This window comes from Lacerta agilis, chromosome 12, assembly GCF_009819535.1.
Source record: "Lacerta agilis isolate rLacAgi1 chromosome 12, rLacAgi1.pri, whole genome shotgun sequence".
Classification (NCBI taxonomy): domain Eukaryota; kingdom Metazoa; phylum Chordata; class Lepidosauria; order Squamata; family Lacertidae; genus Lacerta; species Lacerta agilis.
The window spans coordinates 15,528,396-15,550,325 of NC_046323.1; the positions used below are offsets into that span (position 1 = coordinate 15,528,396).

General features: G+C 42.3%; 1 protein-coding gene across 1 annotated transcript; it reads left to right on the plus strand.

Annotated features, from left to right (window-relative positions):
- Positions 1 to 114: 114 nt before the first annotated feature.
- Positions 115 to 19,926, plus strand: AZI2 (5-azacytidine induced 2). The gene is made up of 8 exons (XM_033166107.1): positions 115 to 263; positions 3,502 to 3,731; positions 4,341 to 4,466; positions 6,061 to 6,160; positions 8,655 to 8,803; positions 11,377 to 11,441; positions 16,695 to 16,816; positions 19,060 to 19,926. Exons 1-8 carry the CDS (start codon positions 245 to 247, stop codon positions 19,416 to 19,418), a joined length of 1,170 nt encoding a protein of 389 aa, XP_033021998.1. The 5' UTR covers positions 115 to 244; the 3' UTR covers positions 19,419 to 19,926.
- The last annotated feature ends 2,004 nt before the right edge of the window (positions 19,927 to 21,930 follow it).

Here is a 21,930-nt window from a genome sequence, read left to right on the forward strand (position 1 = left end):
CGAGGGAGGCGGGGAAGGGAAAGGGAAAGGGAAAAAGGCTCCTGCGGGCGCTTCCGCTATTGGCTGCTGCTGCCGCCGCTGTTTCTTCCACGGCCGCCGCTGTTGCGGCTTCCACTCTCGGGCTGGGCGGAGAACGATGAGCGTCGCGAGGCGGCGGCGGCGGCGGAGGAGGAAGAGTTTCGGGGGCTTCGGAGCGAGGGCCCCGTCGAGCTGCTGAGGGAGGGATCCCCAGGAAAGGCCCGCGATGAGTTCGCTGTCCTCAGGTAATACCCCTTTCCTCCCTCACTCTTCGGAGCCGGACCGTCACCTCCTGCGCCCTCTCGCCTCGTTTCCAAAGCCACCTCTGGTATACCTGGTGTGTGTGGGGGGGGAGGGTGGCATTCATCTCCCTTTCCCCCGCAATTTGCATCGCCCATCACCAGATCGTGGCCTGTTTCTCACGAGACGGGGCAGGACAAACCCGTGTCTGGATGCAACCGCTGCAAACCGTAGGCAGGCGGGTGGGTGGGTGGGGAGGGGGTGGTTCATAGAAATTCACGTTTACTCTAAAGTAAGTCCCGCCATGTCGAATGGAAGGTAGCGTTCCATGGTGTGTTTGTCGGACGGCAGGTAGGCTAAGCGGCCCTCTGTACAAAACAAGCGAATGGAGGAAACTAGCATGTCGGTGAACCTCTCGCCTAGCCTTTCCCCCCCATAATGTGCTGCCGATGCGTGTAGAGAGTTTAATAGGTTTAGAGCAGTGGTTCCCAACCTTTTTTTGGCCATGCCCCACCTAAGCATCTCTAAATACAAAATCGGCCAGGCACAAGAATAGTTTTTTCCCCTTGTGCCATTAAATTGTTAAATTCGTAGTTGTATAGCTTAAGGGGAGGTAAAATATGGGTGGGTTTTCTTTACTTCTTTGTATTGTGAGAGGAACAGTGTCTATATGTTTACATTGCAATGTAGCCGAAACAAATTCCAAGTATGTTGGAAAATGTACTTGGCCAATAATAAATTATTCCTATTCCTATTCCTAAAATCCCGATTGCCACCCCCCGACATATAATTCTTATTACAGTATTCAAAAAGTGAACTATTCTCATTCTCGAATTGCCCCCCCCCCTTAAAATCAAATTGCCTCCCTGTTGGGAACCACGGGGTAGAAGGATCCAGCTGTTAAAGACAAACGATTCATTTCAGCCTCTCCCCCCCCCCATGCCAGCTGGAACGATCCCTGCTTACTGTAATTGCAGTATGCGGTTTTTATTGAATGGTTTTGCTGCACTTAAGTTTGTGGTGCAGCACCTTGGTATCGTTTTAATAACGTACCTGTCTTAAATAAATGCTTGGTTGTGCGAAGTGTCGCAGCTCTTACAAACGTCCCGTCTCATATGTTGGCCTTAAGAATGTGGAGCCTTTCTAAATCTTGTTCGAGGTGGGAAGCTGAAGCCATTTCACATCTTGTAAATGGCCCTACAAGGCTGAAGAAATGTGCTTGTTTTTGCTACAGACTGGGAAGCTGGCACAAATTTTGTGATGATGTACACTTGACTGCCTGCTATATGCGTGTGACTATAGAGGTGTATATTGCCCTTCACCCAAAGATCTCGGGGCTATTCACATCATAAAAAGACATAAAAACTGGAGCAAAAACAAAACAATAACCCCCAACACACAACACGTTTTAAAGGACATGTTAATCAACTTAATAGAAGTGTTTCACTAAGTTATTCAGTATGTTGAATTAAACTTTTAATGTGACCCACAACACTTGCTTTCCTCGCCTTGAAATATTTACATAGAAAAAAACAATTCTGTAAAACAGTCTACAATGTTTCTTCCTGTATCTATAGCTCCATACCCGTCCCCTGTCCAATAATAGTTTTGTGGCACTTGGAATTGGAGATCAGTGGGGAAGAGCAGAAGTCTTTGCCCACAGTCCATGCCCAAAGAACACTGTCGTCTTCTTTCTCTTGCCTTAGTGGGTCAAAGCAACTGTTGAGGTTTATTTCCAAAACTACTGACCTCTGCTTCTAGCCCTGACTGCTTTACATCTATCCTTAATTCAAGTGACTTGCTTTATGGTTGCTTGTGAAGTTGCAGGAGACTCTGGGATGGTTTCTCAGCTGTGTATTCCTTTTTACTCTCCAACCTAAGAAAGATAAGGAGTTTTACTATGTCAGGTTGGCACCCTTCCCCCTAACTTGCCAAAAAAGGGAAGAAAATTGGAGCTAGTCCATGTACCATATACTGTTCAGAAAACTCAACATCTATATAAAATGGGAAAGGACTTGAGACTTTGACATGGGCATAAGTAGCCAAAGGAATTCGGTGAGGATATATTTTTTCTCTAAGACTTGGCTCTTACTCCGGGAATGTTTAGTTGAAGAAATTCTTATGTAAACAGTACAATCATTAGAATTTTTTTTTTTAGGTAGACACTTGTTCCCAAGCTTTGCTTCTCCAGACCATGATATAACTTTAGAACTTTTGAAATGAGATATAATCCAGAGATCTCATCAACAACTGCACTGTAAATTCTTCATAACATTATTGTTACATGTGTTGTGCAGAATCCCACTTCTCAAATATTTCCAAACAGTCCGTCTTTTCAACTTAAAATTCTGAAATCATAGAACTGTAGAGTTGGAAGGGACCCTGAGGATAATCTAATCCAATCCCCTGCAGTGCAGAAATATGCTGCTGTCCCATACAGGGATCGAACCTGCAACCTTGGTGTTATCAGCACCACGCTCTAACCAACTGAGCTACCTTCCTTTCCACCATACAGCTTCCATCTCTTGTCTAAGAGTACTGTAAACATCTGATTTGAACACTTTATTTACTAAGACTGAGGTTGGAAACCAATGCTTTCTTGTTGAACTTCCTGTTTTAGAGGTAACCTAGCATATCTCATGAGCTTATTTTATTTTTTCATGACTTCATCTCACCAAAAGGAAGTTGCACCGAAAGGAAACTCCCTGGGCCCTCTGTTTCCCTTTCCCTTCTAAACTTTGGAATAGGCATTTCAACACCATGAGTGGATTTCAAAATATGCATTCAAACTGAATCAAAGCTAGATGTAACTTACCAAGAGTGGAAAAATAATCAACACTAAATCTGTAGAGAGAGGGGGAATCAACTAGCTGGTTTAGAATCAAATTTCATTTGAAGTGTGTATTGTTGCTGTATGGATTCTAATCTGTACGGCTCACTTTCAAATGCCCATCCCTGCTTGCCCACTATATTATAGCATATTAATGGAAGCTTTGTGAAAGGATCCCTTCCAATATGTTCTAGATTAAAAAAATCAAATAGCTATTTTTATCATCAATACTTTACTATCATCTGAGAGCCACTTCATAATTTTATAGTGGGAAATTTATTGTAAGCTTGAGGTGATACTTTGTGGTAAAGGCTATAACAAATGCTCTGCAGCATTTCTTCCAATTTGAAAGATATTAAATGCTTGTGATATATACTTGGGATGTTTCATAACATTATGCTTTTTTTATTCAGCTGCCATGGATGAACTAGCTGAAGATGACATTTATATTTTGAACCATGAAAAAGCAGACACTCATCCTAAGCAAGATGGAGAAATTCCTACTCCCGTGTATTCAGGCGAAGAGTCTGTTGCTTCACATTTTGCACTTGTCACTGCTTATGAAGATATCAAAAAACGACTGAAAGAGACAGAAAGGGAGAACTCCCTCTTAAAGAAAAGAGTAAGAGTGTTAGAAGAAAAGGTAACTGTTTAGCAATTCACAGAAACATGCCTTTTTTTGGGGGGGGGGGGATGATAAAATACCTTAAGGCTGCACACTTAGCTGGGAGTGATTCCTATGGAACCCATTGTAGACATGGCTAGGATTTCCCTGTGCACTTTACATATGAAAATAGTAATTGCCAAACATTTCAATAGCAAAACATTACTTTTCTGGTATGATTATTAGTACTTGGTTGTTGTTCTTCAGCAACGAGTAGGATAATTAAACACAAAGAGGATGGTAGGAGATTTCTTAATAAAAAAAATATGCACCATAATGCAAGAAGCTGTCTTCTGCTGAGTCAGACCGTTGGTTTATGTAGCCCAGTTCTGTCTACTTTGACTGGCAGCAGCTCTCTGGAATTTCATAGCGGGTTCTCCCCTAGCTATACCTGGAGATGCTGGGGATTGAACCTGAGCTGCTCTGTATGCAAAGCAGATGCTGTGTACAATGAGCTATAGCCCATGGCAAACCCATGTTTACTGGCTGCCGGTTAATTTGTTTCCCCTGAAGTATTTAAATTTGATGCTCTCTTGAGTAACAAAGCTAGGAAAAATGTAATTTTGGCATTTTCCTCTGATCGTCTAGGTTCTTGGCTCCCATTTGGAAGAAACCGCAAGCTCTGTAGGCCGTGAGCAGGTTAACAAAGCCTACCAAGCATATCGAGAGGCTTGTATCGAACGGGATAATCTGAAAAGTAAACTGGATAAAATGGTATGTGCTTTGCAGTAGGTTAAAAGATAGATACTACGTGAGTTCGGTTTATAAAAGGATATTGTGACTTTGATGTAAGGTTTCTAGCCAGGGTTGGACCGGATAACTCTCGGGGCCCCTTTCAGCTCTGCGATTCTGTGATACTAAGCTGAGTAGGGAGTTTGCGGCCCTCCAGATGTTAATATTGTTGTTTTTAAAGATGATGTTGTTGTTTATTAAATTGGTATACCACCCTATACCTGTAGATCAGGCATGTCCAACAGGTAGATCGTGATCTACTGGTAGATCACTGGACATCTGTGGTAGATCACCAGTAGATCAGTGGCTCCCCCCAAAGAAGCTAAAAAACTTTGGCTCCCCTATAAAATATCTCAATGTCTTTGCCCTGCACCCCTAAAATGACCTGAACCACCAAAAACAGGGCTTTCCTCCCTAAAAAAAGCTCAACAACTTTGACCTGAACCGGGTAGATCACTGCCAGTTTTTAACTCTGTGAGTAGATCACAGTCTCTTGGAAGTTGGCCACCCCTGCTGTAGATCTTGGGGTTGTTTGCAACTTAAAATCACAATATAAAAACTCCCTACAAAATACAGTCGTATCTTGGATCCCGAACGCCTTGCGACTCGAACGTTTTGTTTCCCAAATGCCACAAACCCGGAAGTGAGTGTTCTGCTTTGTGTACATTCTTTGGAAGCCGAACATCCTCTGTGGCTTCCCAATAATCCCCCCTTGCACAACAGCCCCACCCAGCATGGGCAAAAGTCGGGGATGATGGGAGTTGTAGCCCAACAACATTGGGAGAGTACCAGGTTCCATACCCCTGCTCTACGGTGTAAGAGACTCAAGCAGGCAGATCACTCTTCCCTGCTTACCCTCCCTCTCTGATGTACTATTTTCTTTTCCAGTTGACACTCAACCATCTCTGGTTACTGGAGGCCACTGAGCATACTTGGTCCTTTTAAAAAGTTTTCGTTTTTCCTTTTCTTCTTTGGCAACCTTTTGGTTTAATTTTTTTGTTTGCGTGTTTTTACTTCTGCATTCTTCAGAAGTCACCCAGCTATTCTCATGTCTCAGTCTTCTTTGAGTGGGCACATTTGGCTCCAACTCTGTCAACGCTCAACCACCTGTGTTCACTATTAAAGGAAATGCTGCAGAAGTTTCAGATTACAGAATCCTTCCAGAGATGCAGTGTGCAGCCAGTGGCAACTGGAGGAGAGAAAAAAAAACCCCACGTGGTGCAGAGAAGGCAGAGAACAGATAAAAGCAAAGAATAACAAACAAAGAAAAGGGGTAGTTAATATGGAAAACCTGCTAACTAATTGAGCTCAGTTGGACAGCCTTACCTCATAGCCACAGGATCTGGTATTGTGCCTAAAGAAAAAGTGCTATATTTCGTACTCTGAAGGGTTGTGGCATTTATATCTGATCTTGACTTCAGTGCTTTAGAAACCGAGCATCTGACAGCTTGGCCAATTCTTCATGAAGTAGAGCTGGCTAGCATTTAGTTCTAAGAGTTAGGCATGTATGGATTTTATTATTGATTGGAAAGCTGGACAGACTAAATCCTGGCAATGTGTTCCTTCCCCGAACTAGATGAAAGAGAACACCGAATCCCTGAAACATTTGAATGAGCAGTTGCAGTCCAAAGAAGTGGAGCTCCTGCAGCTCAGAACTGAAGTGGAAACTCAACAAGGTGCTCCTTGTCTCTCAGTGTAAATTTATGTGCTTGACTACGAAGCTGTACCTCTGTATAAGAAGGCCTGTGGCCAGTATGCATACATTTATGCTAATGTGTTCAATTTGCATAAAGGGATATTATTACAGATCACTGTTCAGAAGCAAAACATTATGGTGTTCATTCTCAGATGATTATGGCTGTGTGAGGGAGAGGATGGGGCTGCATTTGCTGCTCCTGCCTCCTTTTCTCTGTCAGTTTCATTTATGTGTTTTATTTCGAAAGATTTATAATCAACATTTTGAGCGACATAGCTAAAAATACAAAGCTGAATACAGTGTAAAACGTTGTAAAATCTCTACTTATAACAGCGCTAACATCAACAGCCAGCGCTAAATAGACGGTAAAACAGTAGAAATAGAAAGCAGTCCTTGAAATTGTAGCCCCCATTTATAATTACAAGAGCAACTTCATAATAATAATACCCTACCCATCTTGCTGGGTTTCCCCAGCCACTCTGTGTGGCTCCCAACAGAATATTAAAAACATGATAAAACATCAAACATAAAAAACTTTCCTAAACAGGACTCCCTTCAGATGTCTTCTAAAAGTCAGATAGTTGTTTATTTCCTTGACATCTAGTGGGAGGGCGCCACTACCGAGAAGGCCCTCTGCCTGGTTCATAATCTTGGCTGTTAACTTTGCCAAGTAATGCATTGCTTCACAATGCTGGGAAGGGTAGCGGGGTGTGTGTGTGTGTGTGCTTTCTTGGAATTCTGAGAAACCCCAAAATAATTGTTTTAAAAAATAAGTTGTTAAAATCAGTGCAGTTTTGGCAGGTTCAATCTGCCATCTTGATTCAGAATGACAGCCGGTTGTAGCCAAACATAGATGAAAACACTGATACTAGGAACTATCATACAAAATTTGGTTGCAGTAGCTTGAGGAGTATCCAAATGCATGAAGAACAGAGAAAAGGCATACAACTTTTCAAATTATATAGTTGTAGTTTACTCTCTCTCTCTCTCTCTCTTTATATATATATATATATATTATATGTACACACACACAGCTTTTCTGCTGTAACAGGCCCCAAGGTCTCCCTTTTTAAAAAATCTGCTGCAGGAATGCCACATTTCACAATGTATCTTTGTCTGCCAGGTTAGCAAGAAGCAGGATCTGTGTTGTTAGCCATATTAATCCTTTGGCATTACCACCGGGTGTTAAATTAGTATAGCAACATCCTTTGCATGCTCCAATTAGCATTGACAGTGTATTCTCATACAGGAAGTGCATGTGCATATCTGGGAATTCCCAAAAATACCTCCTGAGTTGACCTCTGGCAATGAGAAGAAACCTTTTGCGTTTCCTTTTATGCATCAGCCGTGCACACAAGTTGTTGATGTGGACCGATTACTCAAGGAGATCACGTGCTTGTGCCATAGGCACCGTAGCAGCTGAAACATTGCAATGCAAGAATGTACTTCTGTCATACGTTTGCATTGATCTAACTGCCGCTTCTTGCACGTTGAAATCTTCCCTCCACATCTTACTACACCTTGTCAAAACCAACACCACTTGCCTAGGGAAAATAGTAAAGTGGTGTGCAACATCAAAATACAGTGCAGGTGTAATAATAAAATTGGTCAAACTGTCGGTAAACATGGCAAACAAATATTGTTTATTTTTTTAAAGTACATTCCAAAGCCCTTTCAGAAAAATACGTTGTTGTTTTTTTACTCCCAGCCCTTCAATAAGTTCCCAGGGTGGCTTACAAAACATTAACATTACAGTAAAAACAAAACAGAAGCCGTTAGTACAAGAACATAAAATGCCATAAATGTATTAAGAGAGATTATAACCAAATACCAAGCAGTATAGGAGCTTGCCTGCAGGATTAGAAAGCATGGTAAAATAAGATGCTTGCTTTGCGCCAAAATGACATAGGTATGTGCCAGGTGAGGCTGCCTGGAAGAGCATTTCATGGTTGTGCCAGCACCGTGTATATCCTTTCCCCTGTAATCTGTGCCTCAAAGGTTTGGTGCTTCCAAAGAAGGCTCTTGGGTGAACAGTGGCACACATAGAGATAAAATGTGCTGCCCAGAGTGGCTGGGAAAACCCAGGCAGATGGGCGCAGTATAAATAATTAAAAATAAATTATTATTATTTTATTTATTTCATTATTATTTGGGTATCCTTATCCCAAGTACGCCTTTAGAGGTCAAAACCAGCACTTTGAAATGAGCCACATGTACAGCCTATAGCATATTACAAAAGACCCATAACGTAATACATGGTGTTCTTTGTACATATGAACATCTGTGAATTATTCTAGTGCCACATGTTTCTTAATAGTGTGATCACTCTAATTAAATCTAAAAACGTCCAAGGTTTGAATTTCGATCCTTTGCTATGCTCATGGGAGCGTAACTTTGGATCCAACCACACCATTCTTAATGTCTGATTATGTTCTGACTGAATGATAAGTGGGTTTTTTCATATTTATTTGCAGTGATGAAGAGTCTGAACTCTACCCCATCTAGCTGGGAAATAGACAAGCTGAATAATGCCCTAAAAGTGCACAGTTTGGAGCAGGATTTGGAGAAGCTGAGGGAAGAATGCAATGATCTTAGAAAAGAACTACAAAAATCTATTCAGAAGGTACTAGTGTGTTATGGCTTCTGTTGCGGAGATGTGAAAATGTAAAATTTAATGTTGATGCCCTTCTGTTGCGGAAAACTAATTGTAATAAAGTTATTGGCCAGGGCTGAGGCAGTTGTTGTGAAGCACGCCTAAACGCTTTAAAAGACTTGGTGAGATTTTCAGCTTTTGGGAACAGCTGACTTCCATGTCAAACTGCTTTTGAAGGTAGTCTTTTCAAAAGAGGTTTGCCATGTGATTGAGCAAGCCCCCTCTCACCCTCCCAGAGTTATTTGCATTTGCGGAACTAATGGTTTGTTCATTATTTTTTTAATTCTTGCCAGTTATCTGCCAAACGTGTTCATACAACTATAGTGTATTTTCCTCCTTAGTACTTAGTTATCTGCATGATGGGAATGCAATAGATATGCTACTCAGCTCTGTTTTGATGCTGATCTTTCTGGCCTCCTCATGCCTAGATAACTACACACATTAGTAGGTGGTACCTCAAGTTGCAGCCTCAATTGGTTTTAAAGCCGCAAAAGATGAGTTGCCAACAGCCTGAGAGGGATGGCAAATAGAATGTCATGGCCCTGTCTCTCACATCTGTTTTGTTTGATGGCTAATCTGTGAATCTGCTGATTACATCTACCATTATTTTGGTTTAACATGACAACTTGGTTTAACATAAATGTCTCTCACATAACAGAAACTAGATTGCAAATTTCAAGAAGCTCCACTAGATGGAGCTAAGCACAAGATGTTGGCTTGAATTCCTGTTAGCTAGCCCAGCAGATTTCAAAACTGGCTCCTTTTCAATCCCATTGCTTAAAATTTGCTGAACTGAGCATGTAATTTATGGTGCTTATTTGTGGGTTCTGTTGATTTGGGTGGGATTATTCATAAATAATCCTTTCTTCCAGTTGTTTCCCTGTAGAAGCCGATTGAAACGTAATTTCATTACGTGTGGGTTCTTGTTACACAGTCACGCTATTCTACTTCAGTAAACTCCCATCTGTAAGTGTAGTATGACTCAAGCAAGTTCACCCTATAATCACTATGAGTATATTGAAGCTAAATGCAAGCACTATTGACAGCCAGGAAGTTCTGATTTTTTAGAATGAAACCGCTGGTTGGAAGAAAATTCAGAATGGATAACTGCACCTGTCACTAGCTTCTGAATGAGGATTTTTGCACATGTAGTTTATCTAATGTGATTAGCCTGTGTGAGTGATCCTTTTTTATTACAGTAATCAAATGAGCCCTACTCACATGTGACGCTAGTGGTGTAACTAACCTTAACAGGGTTAAGGACTAGAATTGTTCTCGCTGCCCTGCCACCCCACCCCTGCACACCAGACCTATTGAATATCAAACACGAGTTGGAAGGGAAGTCAACATGCATTACTTAACCCATTAAAAAGTACTTTTTAAAAATTCTATTCACAGTACTACTACAAATGCAGCTGCTCCATAAATTTCTTTGATAACATTTCCTTTTCAATTCATTTCCTAATGATCCCCAGTATGGAATTTGCCTTTTTTATAGCTGCCACCCACTAGGTTGATGTCTTCCTCATGTTGTCTGCTTTGATGCCCTCATTCCTAGTCAGTCACCACCAGTTCAGACCCGTCGGGCATATATGTGGAATTAGTACTTTTTGTCCCAACCGGCATCACTTTATACTTCTTACATTGAATTGCATTTTCAATTTCCCACCCATTTTCTAAATTTTTAGAGGTCCCTCTGAAATTCTTTTTGCTTTAACAATCCTGAACAATTTAATATCAGGAAACCTGCCCATCTCACTGCTCCCTCCTGTTAATGAGCAACTTAAAAAGGACATGTCCGAATACTGATCCTTCAAGGGTCTCTACTTTCTAATTTCTTCATTTGGAGAACTGTCCATTTATTTCTACTATTTTCTGCAACTTAACCAATTTGTGATCCACAAGAGGACCTCTCCTCTTAGAAATCCTGGTTGAGCTACTTCATTGAATTTTTTTTGAAATCAAGTACACTGTGTCAACCAGCTCACTGCCATTTGTATGCTTGTGGACCCTCTCAAAGAACCCTAATAGGTTCTTGAGAAATTACATGCCCTTGTAGAAGCCATGATAGCTCAGATTCAGTAATGCTTGTTTTTCTATACACCTTGTTACCATACTTCTAACATATGCTACTAATATATGTTCCTTTTCGTTCTCTTTGTTCGGACAAGACCTTTTTTGAAGGAAGCTTTCTTGCCTCTAATAACATGTTAACTGGAACTCTATCACAATAGCTTCTCGGTTGTCATGGAGGGGACCAGCTTTATCCTCAAAAGTGCTTTGTAGGCTTGTTACAGCAGGACTTTGAAGGTTCCAACACTCTACTTTGCCATGTTAATAAGTCCCATGCCACTTGGTATCACTGTGGTGGAGGCAATGAAGTATCAACACTTTGTTGATTCAGAATGTCATTGAAAGCCTACCTCACCACTGCCTGCTAAGCTTTCCAACTTTGCTTTTAAACCTTTCTTTTCCTTTTACTTCAAGTTAGACAGACTTTTCCCATTCTTTTTTTCAAAGCCAAATGTTTTGTTTCCCCCCAGGTTGTATCCCAGGAAGGAATTTTAACAAATGGCGAGTGTATCCAACAGCAGATAAGCATTCATAGGTATGTAGATCCCATGAACTTGTTTTAACTTTGTTAGGTTAGTCATCTCTGTGTTAGTTCTAAGTGAGATTACCTAAATCCAAAGAAGGCACTACTTTGAAGACATGCTAAATTGGGAAAGATATGAACACAGTCATACCCTAGTGACATACAGGTAGAGCATGTTAAATTAGTTCATTGTGGGGCTGCCTTTGAAGAGTATTCAAAACTGACAGTTCACCCAGTATGCAAAAGCAGGGCAGGACTATCCGAAGCATGTAACATGCATTTTGAGATGGCTGTATTGGCTTATAGTTGATTTTGGCTGAATTCAAAGTGCAGATTTTGTCCCTTTTTAAAGCCCCGAGCAGCCCAGGATCGGATAACCTTAGCATAGTATTCTCTCATATGAGTCTACCCATTCACTCAGGAAATCTACGGAGATCTTGCTCTGTGTTCTCTTGACATCATAAGTACAGTAGGCGATTATATGGAACACGGGCCTTTTCAGTGGTGGCACCAAGGCTGTAAATTCTCTCCCCAAGGAGGCTTGTGTCACTGTTATCCTTATAAGCCTGTAGATCAGGCATGTCTAAAATCCTTTTCGGGGGCCTAATCCGGCCCGCCGGTCGGTTTAATCCGGCCCCTGTGGCACTTTATTTCCTGGAGTAAAATCCCCCAAAAAGCTCAACAACTTCAATCCTAAAAATGGTCAACACCTTTGGTTGGCTCTCACGCATGTTCACTTCATCAAATCTGGCCCTCTTTGAAAAAAGTTTGGTCATCCCTGCGTAGATGATGAGTGAAAAGAATTACATTCAATATTTACAGTACACTAAGTGCTGTGCTTTCTCATTCTTCATTGGCTGCTGCTCTGTTCTCTTTCATTGCATACTGAGATTTTTATTGATCAAAAGATGTGAAGTAGAAATGTCTTAAAATAAACAAGCAATCTGTGTTGATAAAATAAGTTGTTAATTGTGGGAAACCTATCCAGTTATGAGCAATGGACAGGATGCAACTAAATAGTTTGTGCTGGTGCAAGGTTTAGTGTTAACACCATGCGGTTTCCCCCAGAACAAATTTAGGTGATGTGTAGGGAGTAAATGTCCCATTGTGCAGGGAGAAATCTGTTCGTTAATGGAATGTTTACCATAGCACTACACTGCATAAAACTCAATGGCTCAGATTTTGAAGGCAAATGATAAACTGATTGTAGCATATCTGATACATGGGAATCTAACCAGTACAGAGTTATATAGTGAATCACATTAAAAGGATCCAAAAATCCTATTTGCAGCTGAAGGCACCTTCAGCTGAAGTGCTTGCAAGTTGAAGTCCTAAGCATTTGCTGGATTCTTCTTTGGCCCTCTTGCAACATCAGATCTAGCTTGATGTGAAACGTCTTCACAAAACTCAAGTCAGAGTTCAGGTGACTTATAAGAAAGAGTGGCTTTTCTTTAGCCCTTACAGTCAACATTGAATGTGGATGAAACCAAATTTTAGGCATGTTGGTTGGAAGAAATTGGAAAGAAATAATGCAGGCATTTTGAAATTAAGTGAATCCATCACATTGTCTATACCATATTGCTAAATTGCTCTTTCGGTAGGACTTTATATGGTAACATATTACTTGAAGCTCCTATTTGGAATGCTGCACAGGGCTGTCTTGTTTTTCAGCAATTGCTTCTTGCCTAGCAACTCTTGTGGGCTCTGGGTGGAAACTGCAAGAGAAACCTGTGCAGCTGCAGAACAGAAATAACCTACAGTCTGCACTGCCTGCTCCTACTCTTGTAGTAGTTGTCCTGGAGACAGTTAGTATAGAGAGCGAGCACACAGCCCAATCTGTGACCTCCTCTCTTCCAAGTGCCGTTGATGTAGTTAAGCCTCTTCTCACCAAGCCCTACTTCTTCCTCTAAATATTGAGAAAAGGAGTAAGATTCTTATGTTTTCAATCCTCAGAAATGCATTTTCTTTGTTTTCCACATGAGGGAGAAGTAGGACTTGGTTAGAAGAGGACATGATAGCTATTTTGTGGCTTGCATGGGGGGGGGGGAATGGAAGGAAAGGCAGTTCATTGGGCCTCCACTATGTTAATAACCCATATGGTATATCCTTTATTCGTCTTAATGAGCTAGCCAGCTAATGTTTTTGCTTCTCCAGAACAATGTTCGAATAGGTAATTTGCTAAGTCACACTTTTAGCCCTTCGCTATTAAAAAAAATTTTTTTTTAAGCATCTCTCTGGTAACAACCTGGTATGTAAATTAGCACATACAGACTTTTATGCTAAAAATCCAACTATTTTATGTAATTCACATCGACTGTGAAAACAAGTCCACAGCTCTTTTCACACCTAGAGGAAGTTCTTTGAAATGTTTCTTTCAGCAAGTACCCTTCGCTTTAATATGAATGTCAATATTCACTTACCTAATATTCTTGTGAAATATTTGTCACTTGTCAGTGACACAAGAGATTCTTTGAATACGAATTGTTGCTTATCAGCAGCTAAGCACTTCTGCAGATAGGGCTGGGCGACTTTGTTGCCAACAGGAGTTATTTTGACTAGATTCATATAATTTGTGGTGGTGAATTCTTAATAATTGCTTTTATTACAATGATGGTAGTCGTAAGCAAAAAAATCATACTGCACTTTAATATATCTCAACTAAAGCACAACTGAGGAACACTGAATGACATTGCAACAGCTTTAAAGAAAAGCAACATATGAAAATCTTGCATCTTAGGAGCTTCTGTTTGTTGGTGCGACTGAGAAAAATTGGTGTATACAGGATATAACACCTGACCTCTCCTTATTACCTCTCTAGAAAGTTTTGTTTATCTTTCAGCTTGTTTGCAGTGTCAGGATTCCTGCTGGGTCCCCCCCCCCCAAAGTCTCAAGCCAAAATTCTGTACCTTCATTTTTCAGTTGAGATTTGGATTCTGGGGGTATAATATATCCACCCATACAAAGCACAGCAGCAGAACTCATTATGCTGCTCCTAGTTTGGAGAGAACTGCCCTAATTGTTGTAGTTCTTGTTGGTCAATGAGTCTTTACTAAAAACTGTGCAGTAATTGAGAGTTTTAAGGGATACTGATACGCACAGTTGGAACTTCAGTCCATCAGTGAGAGAAAAGAATATTCAAGATGTTTCCCTTGTGTGACAGCATTCTGTTTTTTAAGTGTCTTGCTTCAACAAATAAATACAGGGTTAGCAGCTAAGTTAAGCTAGCAGTTGGGTGCACTGTTTGCTTAAACTGGTCATCAAACATTGCAACTAAGTGTGTCTCTACTTGACTGTAAACTTGTGTATTTGCCTATTACGTGCTTCTTGACTTCTATTCTATCATTTCTGGGTTGAAGGAGATACTTGTAATTACATGAAATGCTGCTTCTCGAGAACTCTGTCCGCATTGAGTGTGGCCGATCCGTTATCTTCCTAAAGACGGGTGAAAGCAGTTTCCTGTATTTTGGGGGGAACTCTTTACACAAAGAGTGTGAGGGGGCTTCTGCCAGATGCAGCTCCCAGTGACATGTTGACTGGATATTTTCAGAGATGCAAATACTCTGCGGATGTTGACAGAAATATATGACCCAATCCACATGGGAAACAGAGTTCTTGCCTTTTTGTAATATAAGAAGCAAATGAGTTGTTACGTGGAGACTGATTCTTTTTTTAGGGGGTGCGTGCTGGGCAGTCTGAAGCAGAGCAATGTTTTATCTAGGGTTCAGACTGTCATAGTCTGTACAAGAGCAACGTCTTGTGCTTGTAAGTACTCTGTAAGAAGCTACAAATTGCATTTTTCACAGAAACTACGTGTTCTTCCATTTATGAATAAGGCTTTTTTTTCCTGCATGGGATTTGTAATGCCAAACACCACTTCAAAGTTAGCAGGTGATACAATGTTAGTCATACTTGGAGGGGAACCATTGAAATTAGTGGATTTAAGTCATACTAGGAGTATGACTTGGTTAAATATCGCTCAGTTAATTACTTGTTGGGATGTATCCCTGTCCTGCAAAAGGAGTGATTCTGTTTAGCCAGCCTGGAAATGGAGCAGTGTGTTGTTTGGACATATTTTTTTTAGGTGGGCATGGAGAACTGTCATTTTGCACCCCTCACCTTCTCTAGGACCCTCTCCTGCTGACCTACATAGTTTCTGGTCCCAAACCTGAATATTATATTGTTGAACACCACCCCAATCTCCCAAGCAGTGTGAGATTCTAGTGGTTCCAGGTGCTTACTCAGGGTTCCTGTTTCCTTTTCATATGAGGCACTGTGGAGACTATGGTGTCTTTAATGTATAGGTTAAGGTAAAGGGTCCCTGGATGGCTAAGTCCAGTCAAAGGTGACTGGGGTTGCGGTGCACATCTCACTTTTCAGGCCAAAAGAGCCGGCGTTTGTCCGCAAACAGCTTTCTGGGTCATGCGGATAGCATGACTAAACTACTCCTGGTGCAATGGAACACCGTGACAGAAACCAGAGTGCACGGAATCACCGTTTATCTTCCCGCCACAGCGATACCTATTTATCTACTTGCACTGGTGTGCTTTCAAACTGCTAGGTTGGCAGGAGCTAGGGCAGAGCAACGGGAGCTCACCCCATTGTGCAGATTCAAACTGCCGACCTTCTGACTGGCAAGCCCAAGAGGCTCAGTGGTTTAGTCCACAGTGCCACCCATGCCCCTGTGGGTCTTGCTACACCCATAGTCACAGCCTTGGATGTGAGCAGAAATCAGGCATATCTCCCTCTCAGATGCTTCAGCCTGCTTCTTATTGTTCCTACCACACACACACACACCTCCCTTAATTCAACTCAACTCACCTCAGGCCTTTGTCTTTCCTAACTACCAGCATGTTGAGAGAGGGGGACTCATCCATTTTTTATCTGGCACAGCCTTGTTACTTTAACGACCCATAGTTAGAGGGCGATTATCACACCAGGAAGCTAGCGTGGCTATTTCAGGAATTTGATTGTTAGATGTTAAAACTTGCCATATACAGAAAGTATAGGTGTTGAGCTATTTCCATTGCTCTTTTTGATTTGCTCATTGCAAACAGCTGAAAGTCTGTAAATTTTGTTAATAAACCTGATTTGCAATGGGGGTTGAATAATTTTGATTACAACTGTTTACATGGAAATACTGCTGCAAGATTCCCCCCCCCCCAAGACATAACTACTTTTGTTTAGACAGCTTTCTGTAGATTATAGAAATACAGGAACTTAGACATACAGCAAAGCTGAAATGTTGCAACTTCTGAAATGTTTCAGTGAAAACGTTCAGCAAGCATACTGGGATTTGAAGCGGGAGATGTCTAATCTGCATCTGGTGACGGAAGTGCAAGCGGAAATGCTCAGAAAACTGAAACTGATCCCATCTGCAACCAAGAAAGGTAAAGTCAGAGTTTGCAGGATGAGGTCTTGGAAATGCAAGTTGCTGGCCTAAGCTGCATCATTTTGGAGTACAGCTTCCTATTGCTTCTTCTCAAAACCTCATCAGTTGAAGCTCAGAAACCCCCTTTTTGTTATTGTGCCTACCTCCCCGTTTTCTCGACTTCCGTCTCAATAATGGTCAACTTAACACATAAAGGTGTTACTGATGGGTTTTCTTTTTTAATGTGGTTTTTCTCTTCCCGTGTGGCTTTTTTCCTCGGTCAAGTGTTGCTTATTTGTATGAAGCAGAGGTGTGAAGTTTAGTTGTATTTGACCTTTTTTACCACAAGTACTTCATATTGGAAAAAGCATCAAAAGACATTTCATTTTTCAAATGCATTCCTGTACAAATAGTGTTCTCTTAAAACAAACCAAAGCAGGTGAGGCAGACCCCCTTGCCCCAAAAGAAAATGCATGCTACATTTTCCTTAGCTGTTTACTGGGACAATTCATTAATCCTCAGGGCTGCTTTATACACAGTCAAACCTCGACCCAGAAAGCACTTATACAATTTAGGCATGAAGTTCACCTAACCAGCCATGTCAGGGGAAGCCCTGTGCAAAGACGTCCACTTGCTCCACAGGGATTTCCTCTCTTCTCCTTGTGCCTCCCCCAAATTATTTTTTTGCGGGGACAGAACCCCTAGAATAGTGCACAGTGGGAGGAGGGGGTATTGTTCTTTGTGGACTACTTTAAATTCCACCCTAGATGCCCTTATGTTGTTTGCTGGACTACAGCTCGCATCATCCCTGGTCTATGGGCCTTCCTGTTTGGGTGGCGATGGAAATTGGGAGTCCAACATCTGGAGAGCACAGCTTCGTCATCCCTGCTCAAGAACATAAGCAGTTGCCTATTTCCATGCAACTTTGGACCAGCTAATTGGCTCAGGCTCACTGGTTCAGCTATAAAGCAGGGGTTGAGTGTTAACTGTTAACCCACAGGGATGGAACCAAAACCCACCCACTACTCTACATCTCATGCTCTGCTGCTTTAAGCCCGCCCCCTGCTGATTTACTTTGGAGATGCGAGGGGAGCAGCAGAAGGCTGGGCTGTTAAAGTAGAGAAGAGGGTGAGCTTTTCTCCTGTCACCCTCCTTTTTAGCATTTCTTCCTCGCGCACACACACTTTTATAGCTGAACTGGTGAGTGTGTACACTAAGCAGGAAGACGTATGAGACATAGCCTGGAGAGGAACAAGCAGCCCTCAAGAAACCACAGCAAGAAGCTGTCATTTCCTTTACTCTTGTCACCTCCAGAAATCCCATTCAATGAGAAGATTGGATTTATTCCCCTACAGGCCCGTCTTAGAGGGATCTGCCGCCCTGGCGCAGCGATCCCTCGGCACCCCCAGCCTGCCGCCTCTCCGCCTGCCTCCCTCCCGCGCTGGCCGCCCTTCGGGAGGGGGGGTGGGCGAGCGGGGGATGAGAGGCGTGGCGTTGGAGCGGGCGCCCGCGCTCCGGCGGGCGGAGGATGAGGGGCAGGCGGACGGGCGCTCGCGCACCGGCGGGAGGGCGGGCTGCAAGCCGACGGCGGGGGGGCAGGCTGCAAGCCGGTCGCCCTCGCCTCCCGGAGCCCCAGCTGGAGTGCTGGAAGGTCGCGCAAAGCCCTGCGCCGCTTCAGCGCTCCAGCTGGGGCTCCGGGAGGCGAGGGCGGGCGGCTTACAGCCCGCCCGCCCGCCGGCGCGCGAGTGCCTGCCTGCCCATGGGGGCGGGGCGGGTTGGGGAGGGGGAGCCCGGTATGGCGGCGGGCTAACGGGGACGCCCCTGGGGTGCCCTGCGCCCTGGCACGCCGCGCCACCGGCCTCTATGGATGAGACGGCTCTGTTCCCCTATGTAGGTGAGGTACTTCTCAACGAACAATGGGGTATTGAGGTTCTTGAAGAACAGTTGCAGTAAAGCTAAATGAATGGACAGAAGTTAAGAAATGCATTATAAGTAACTGGCTTTTGTCTACTGAAATAAAGTACAGTCGTACCTCGTGTTGCATTCGCTGCGGCAAACCCAGAAGTAAACATGTGCAGAAGCATTCTGCGTGGTCTGTCCATGTGCAGAAGCGCGATAACGCTGCTCAGGTTGTGGACTTTTCAGGGTGTGAACGGCACCCCAGAACGGATCGTGTCTGCAACCCGAGGTACTGCTGTATAACAATTGTATTAGTTTTGAGTGTCTCTTGTGTTAATTAGGTATTTTCTGCTGTTTCCACAGTGCCATCACGTGCTCCTGTTCAGTGTATTGAAGACCTTGAAAGGGACACCACAGATCTTTATTTAGCTGCTTCTGGAGCTGTGTACAAAAAGAGGCTACTTCTGCCGAGCGACCACACTTTCAGCAATGCTGTGTCTTCCCCCTCGTGCACTGACGAGAGACTTATCCCAGTTCACGACTCTCCGTTTCAGGAACCTAATTCGTACGGAAAGAGCTCTCTGGAAGATAATTCTTGGGTCTTCCCAAGCCCTCCAAAACCTAGTGAGACAGTGTTTTGGGAAACGAAAAGAGCGTCTCACTTAAACTTTCCAGAAAACAGTTTGGATCACTGTAACCAAAACTGCCTGCACAAGAGCTAAGAACTGTGGAACTTGATTTAGCTCTGAATGGGCTCCCATACACATAGGAGGAAAATAGCTAATGGGAAGGAGGGTGAAAATGTGGTAATCCAAGCTGGATTTTGCTCTTCCCTTGTCTAATTTTGAAAGCAGGCCATGTACATCAAAAGAAATGGTGTAAGGCCTAGAATACACGAGTCAGTTTTTGGACTGCACTCCTGCAAATTACTAGAGTATTAAGCCTCCAAGTAAAACAAAAGCTGTACATTGCAGCTAATTGTGTGAATTTTGCTTAAAAATACAGTATCTTCAGACATTTCTACAGGCTTCGAAAATGTCCTTCCCCCTTTCCTTTTTTGACACTGTCTCTTCCTTCAGGCCTCTCAGGTAAACAATGGAATGTGATGTAGGTTTTACCTCCAGTTCTGAAACATGTCTGGTTTTTGTTCCCTACTCTGTGGTGTGCGCTGGGAAGAACAGGTAAATGATTGAAGTGATTGTGACTAAAACAATAAGCCAAATGAGCAGATTTGCTGCCTCAGCTGTGTGTCATCTTTAGCCTTACAGTGAAGAATCTGAGGTAGTAGAAAACGAGTAGAAATATATAAAAAAACCAACTTAATGATTAATACTTAATTAATACTTCCTTCATAAATAGTGGTGTTCTGGTATGACCCTACCAAAATGCAGTGACCATTTGCGTGCCTATCTGCCAGTTACCAAAAACTTTGCTTTGACTCTTAAGCTCACTGACTGCTTTGATGTAGAAACCTCCAGGCGCCTTAAGCAGGAAGAACTGTAATATGATAAATGCATTTAATCTATGATAAAATTTATGTCCTATATTCATAAGGTGCATTGAAGTGTCAGAAACATTATGTACATAGTAACTCAATATTATAACTATATTGGCAATCAAATAATTCTTAAGTTCCTGGTCCCTACCCTGTATTACTGATTAGCTGAAATTAAGATTTTGTAGCAAAACCTATTAATCATTATTGATTTGTTTTCAAGCAGAGAATAGTGGATGCTTTCAGAGCCTGTTAATGTCCATGTTTCCAGCAATACCTTTTCCTCTTTGGCCTTTTGAGATGCAGTGGAGTAAGATTCTCTCATGCTGGAAAGGGCTGGCAACAAAGTGAGAGATCAGCTCTGAGTTTTACTAGTTCTGTGCCAGAATCTCATCTGATCATTTCAACAGTTACAAATTAATGCATTATGCCACCCTCCTCCTTCCTTCTCAACTTGGACTTGAAACACGACTAGGGAAAAGTAAAATCAGCATTGGACCTAAGAGATCAGGGGTGAGCAACCTGCAAGCCTTGGCCCAATTCCAAAAGCCCTCTGCTCATGCTCCTATCATCTGGTAATGTCCCTTCCTGGTAACCTGCTGAGTGGAGAGAGAAAGTGTAGCCACACCCAGTATTGACTCTGGCCCTGCCTGCTTTTGGCATGTGGCCCCTGACAGATACCCCAAAGGGGGGGGGGAGAAAAGGTTTTTCACCCTATTTAAGATGCATGTTCTTAAATGATAAAAATCACTTGCCTGGGTGCTGTGTTCCAGAGCAGTGCAAGCATATCAGTGATTTTCTGTAAAAGGAAACGTGGCTAAGTCTTCCCTTCCTTGCATTGTAGTTTAAATATTTATTCTTTGTCTCATACTGGAGAGAGTTTTATCTGTGGAAGAGGGAGAAAGGATGACTTCTACTGTGTTAGTGAATGGCATACATAAATAAGGTACATACCATTCACCCGATACTCTTCTCTCGCTCACATACCCTGGCTTGTCTGTGATTAATGGAAATGGTGTCAGATGCTGGAATTTATTCTGACCAATGAACATAGCTGACTCAAGGGAGTACAATCTCCTGAAGAGTAATAGAACAGAATCCAATATGCATAAAATAAATCCAAGTCACTAGACTTTAGCTGATAGAACCAACTACCTGTGTAATAACAAAGCAGCAAAAGCCATTTCTCATGTGGCTGCAGAGCTCTGATGTGTTTCTCAAGGCTGCTTCTTGGGGTTACAGCGACTTGAATAAGTATCACTGTCCAGCACACTGACAGAGTTAACATTTTAAACAATGTACTGGAGAAATGGACGTATTTTTAAATAAATTATTTTTCTTCGAAAATGGCTTTCTATAAATTGATACAAGTAGTCATTATTTTTTTGACTGCTACGAGCTTTTGTACCTCAGAAATGTCCACAACTGCAAGATGCATGAATGAAACTTTAATATCTGGTGCATAATTCTACACCTCAGCAATCTCTTCGTAGTTTTTTTTTTCTTGCTTTGCTGCTTGTCGCTCCCTTACTGTGCATGGCAATATTCAACTAAATACATTGTGTAGGTAAATGAATTCCTAAGTGGGAGGAGACTTGTATGTTTTATGAGGTGCCATGATGCAGTGAGAACATTAACCAGCTCAGTTTCTTTAGGTGAGCTACTCATTGAAGTGGTTATTCCTTTTCTTTCACCTTCCCATTCCATACATTGACACACTAGTGTAGGTGTTACCATAC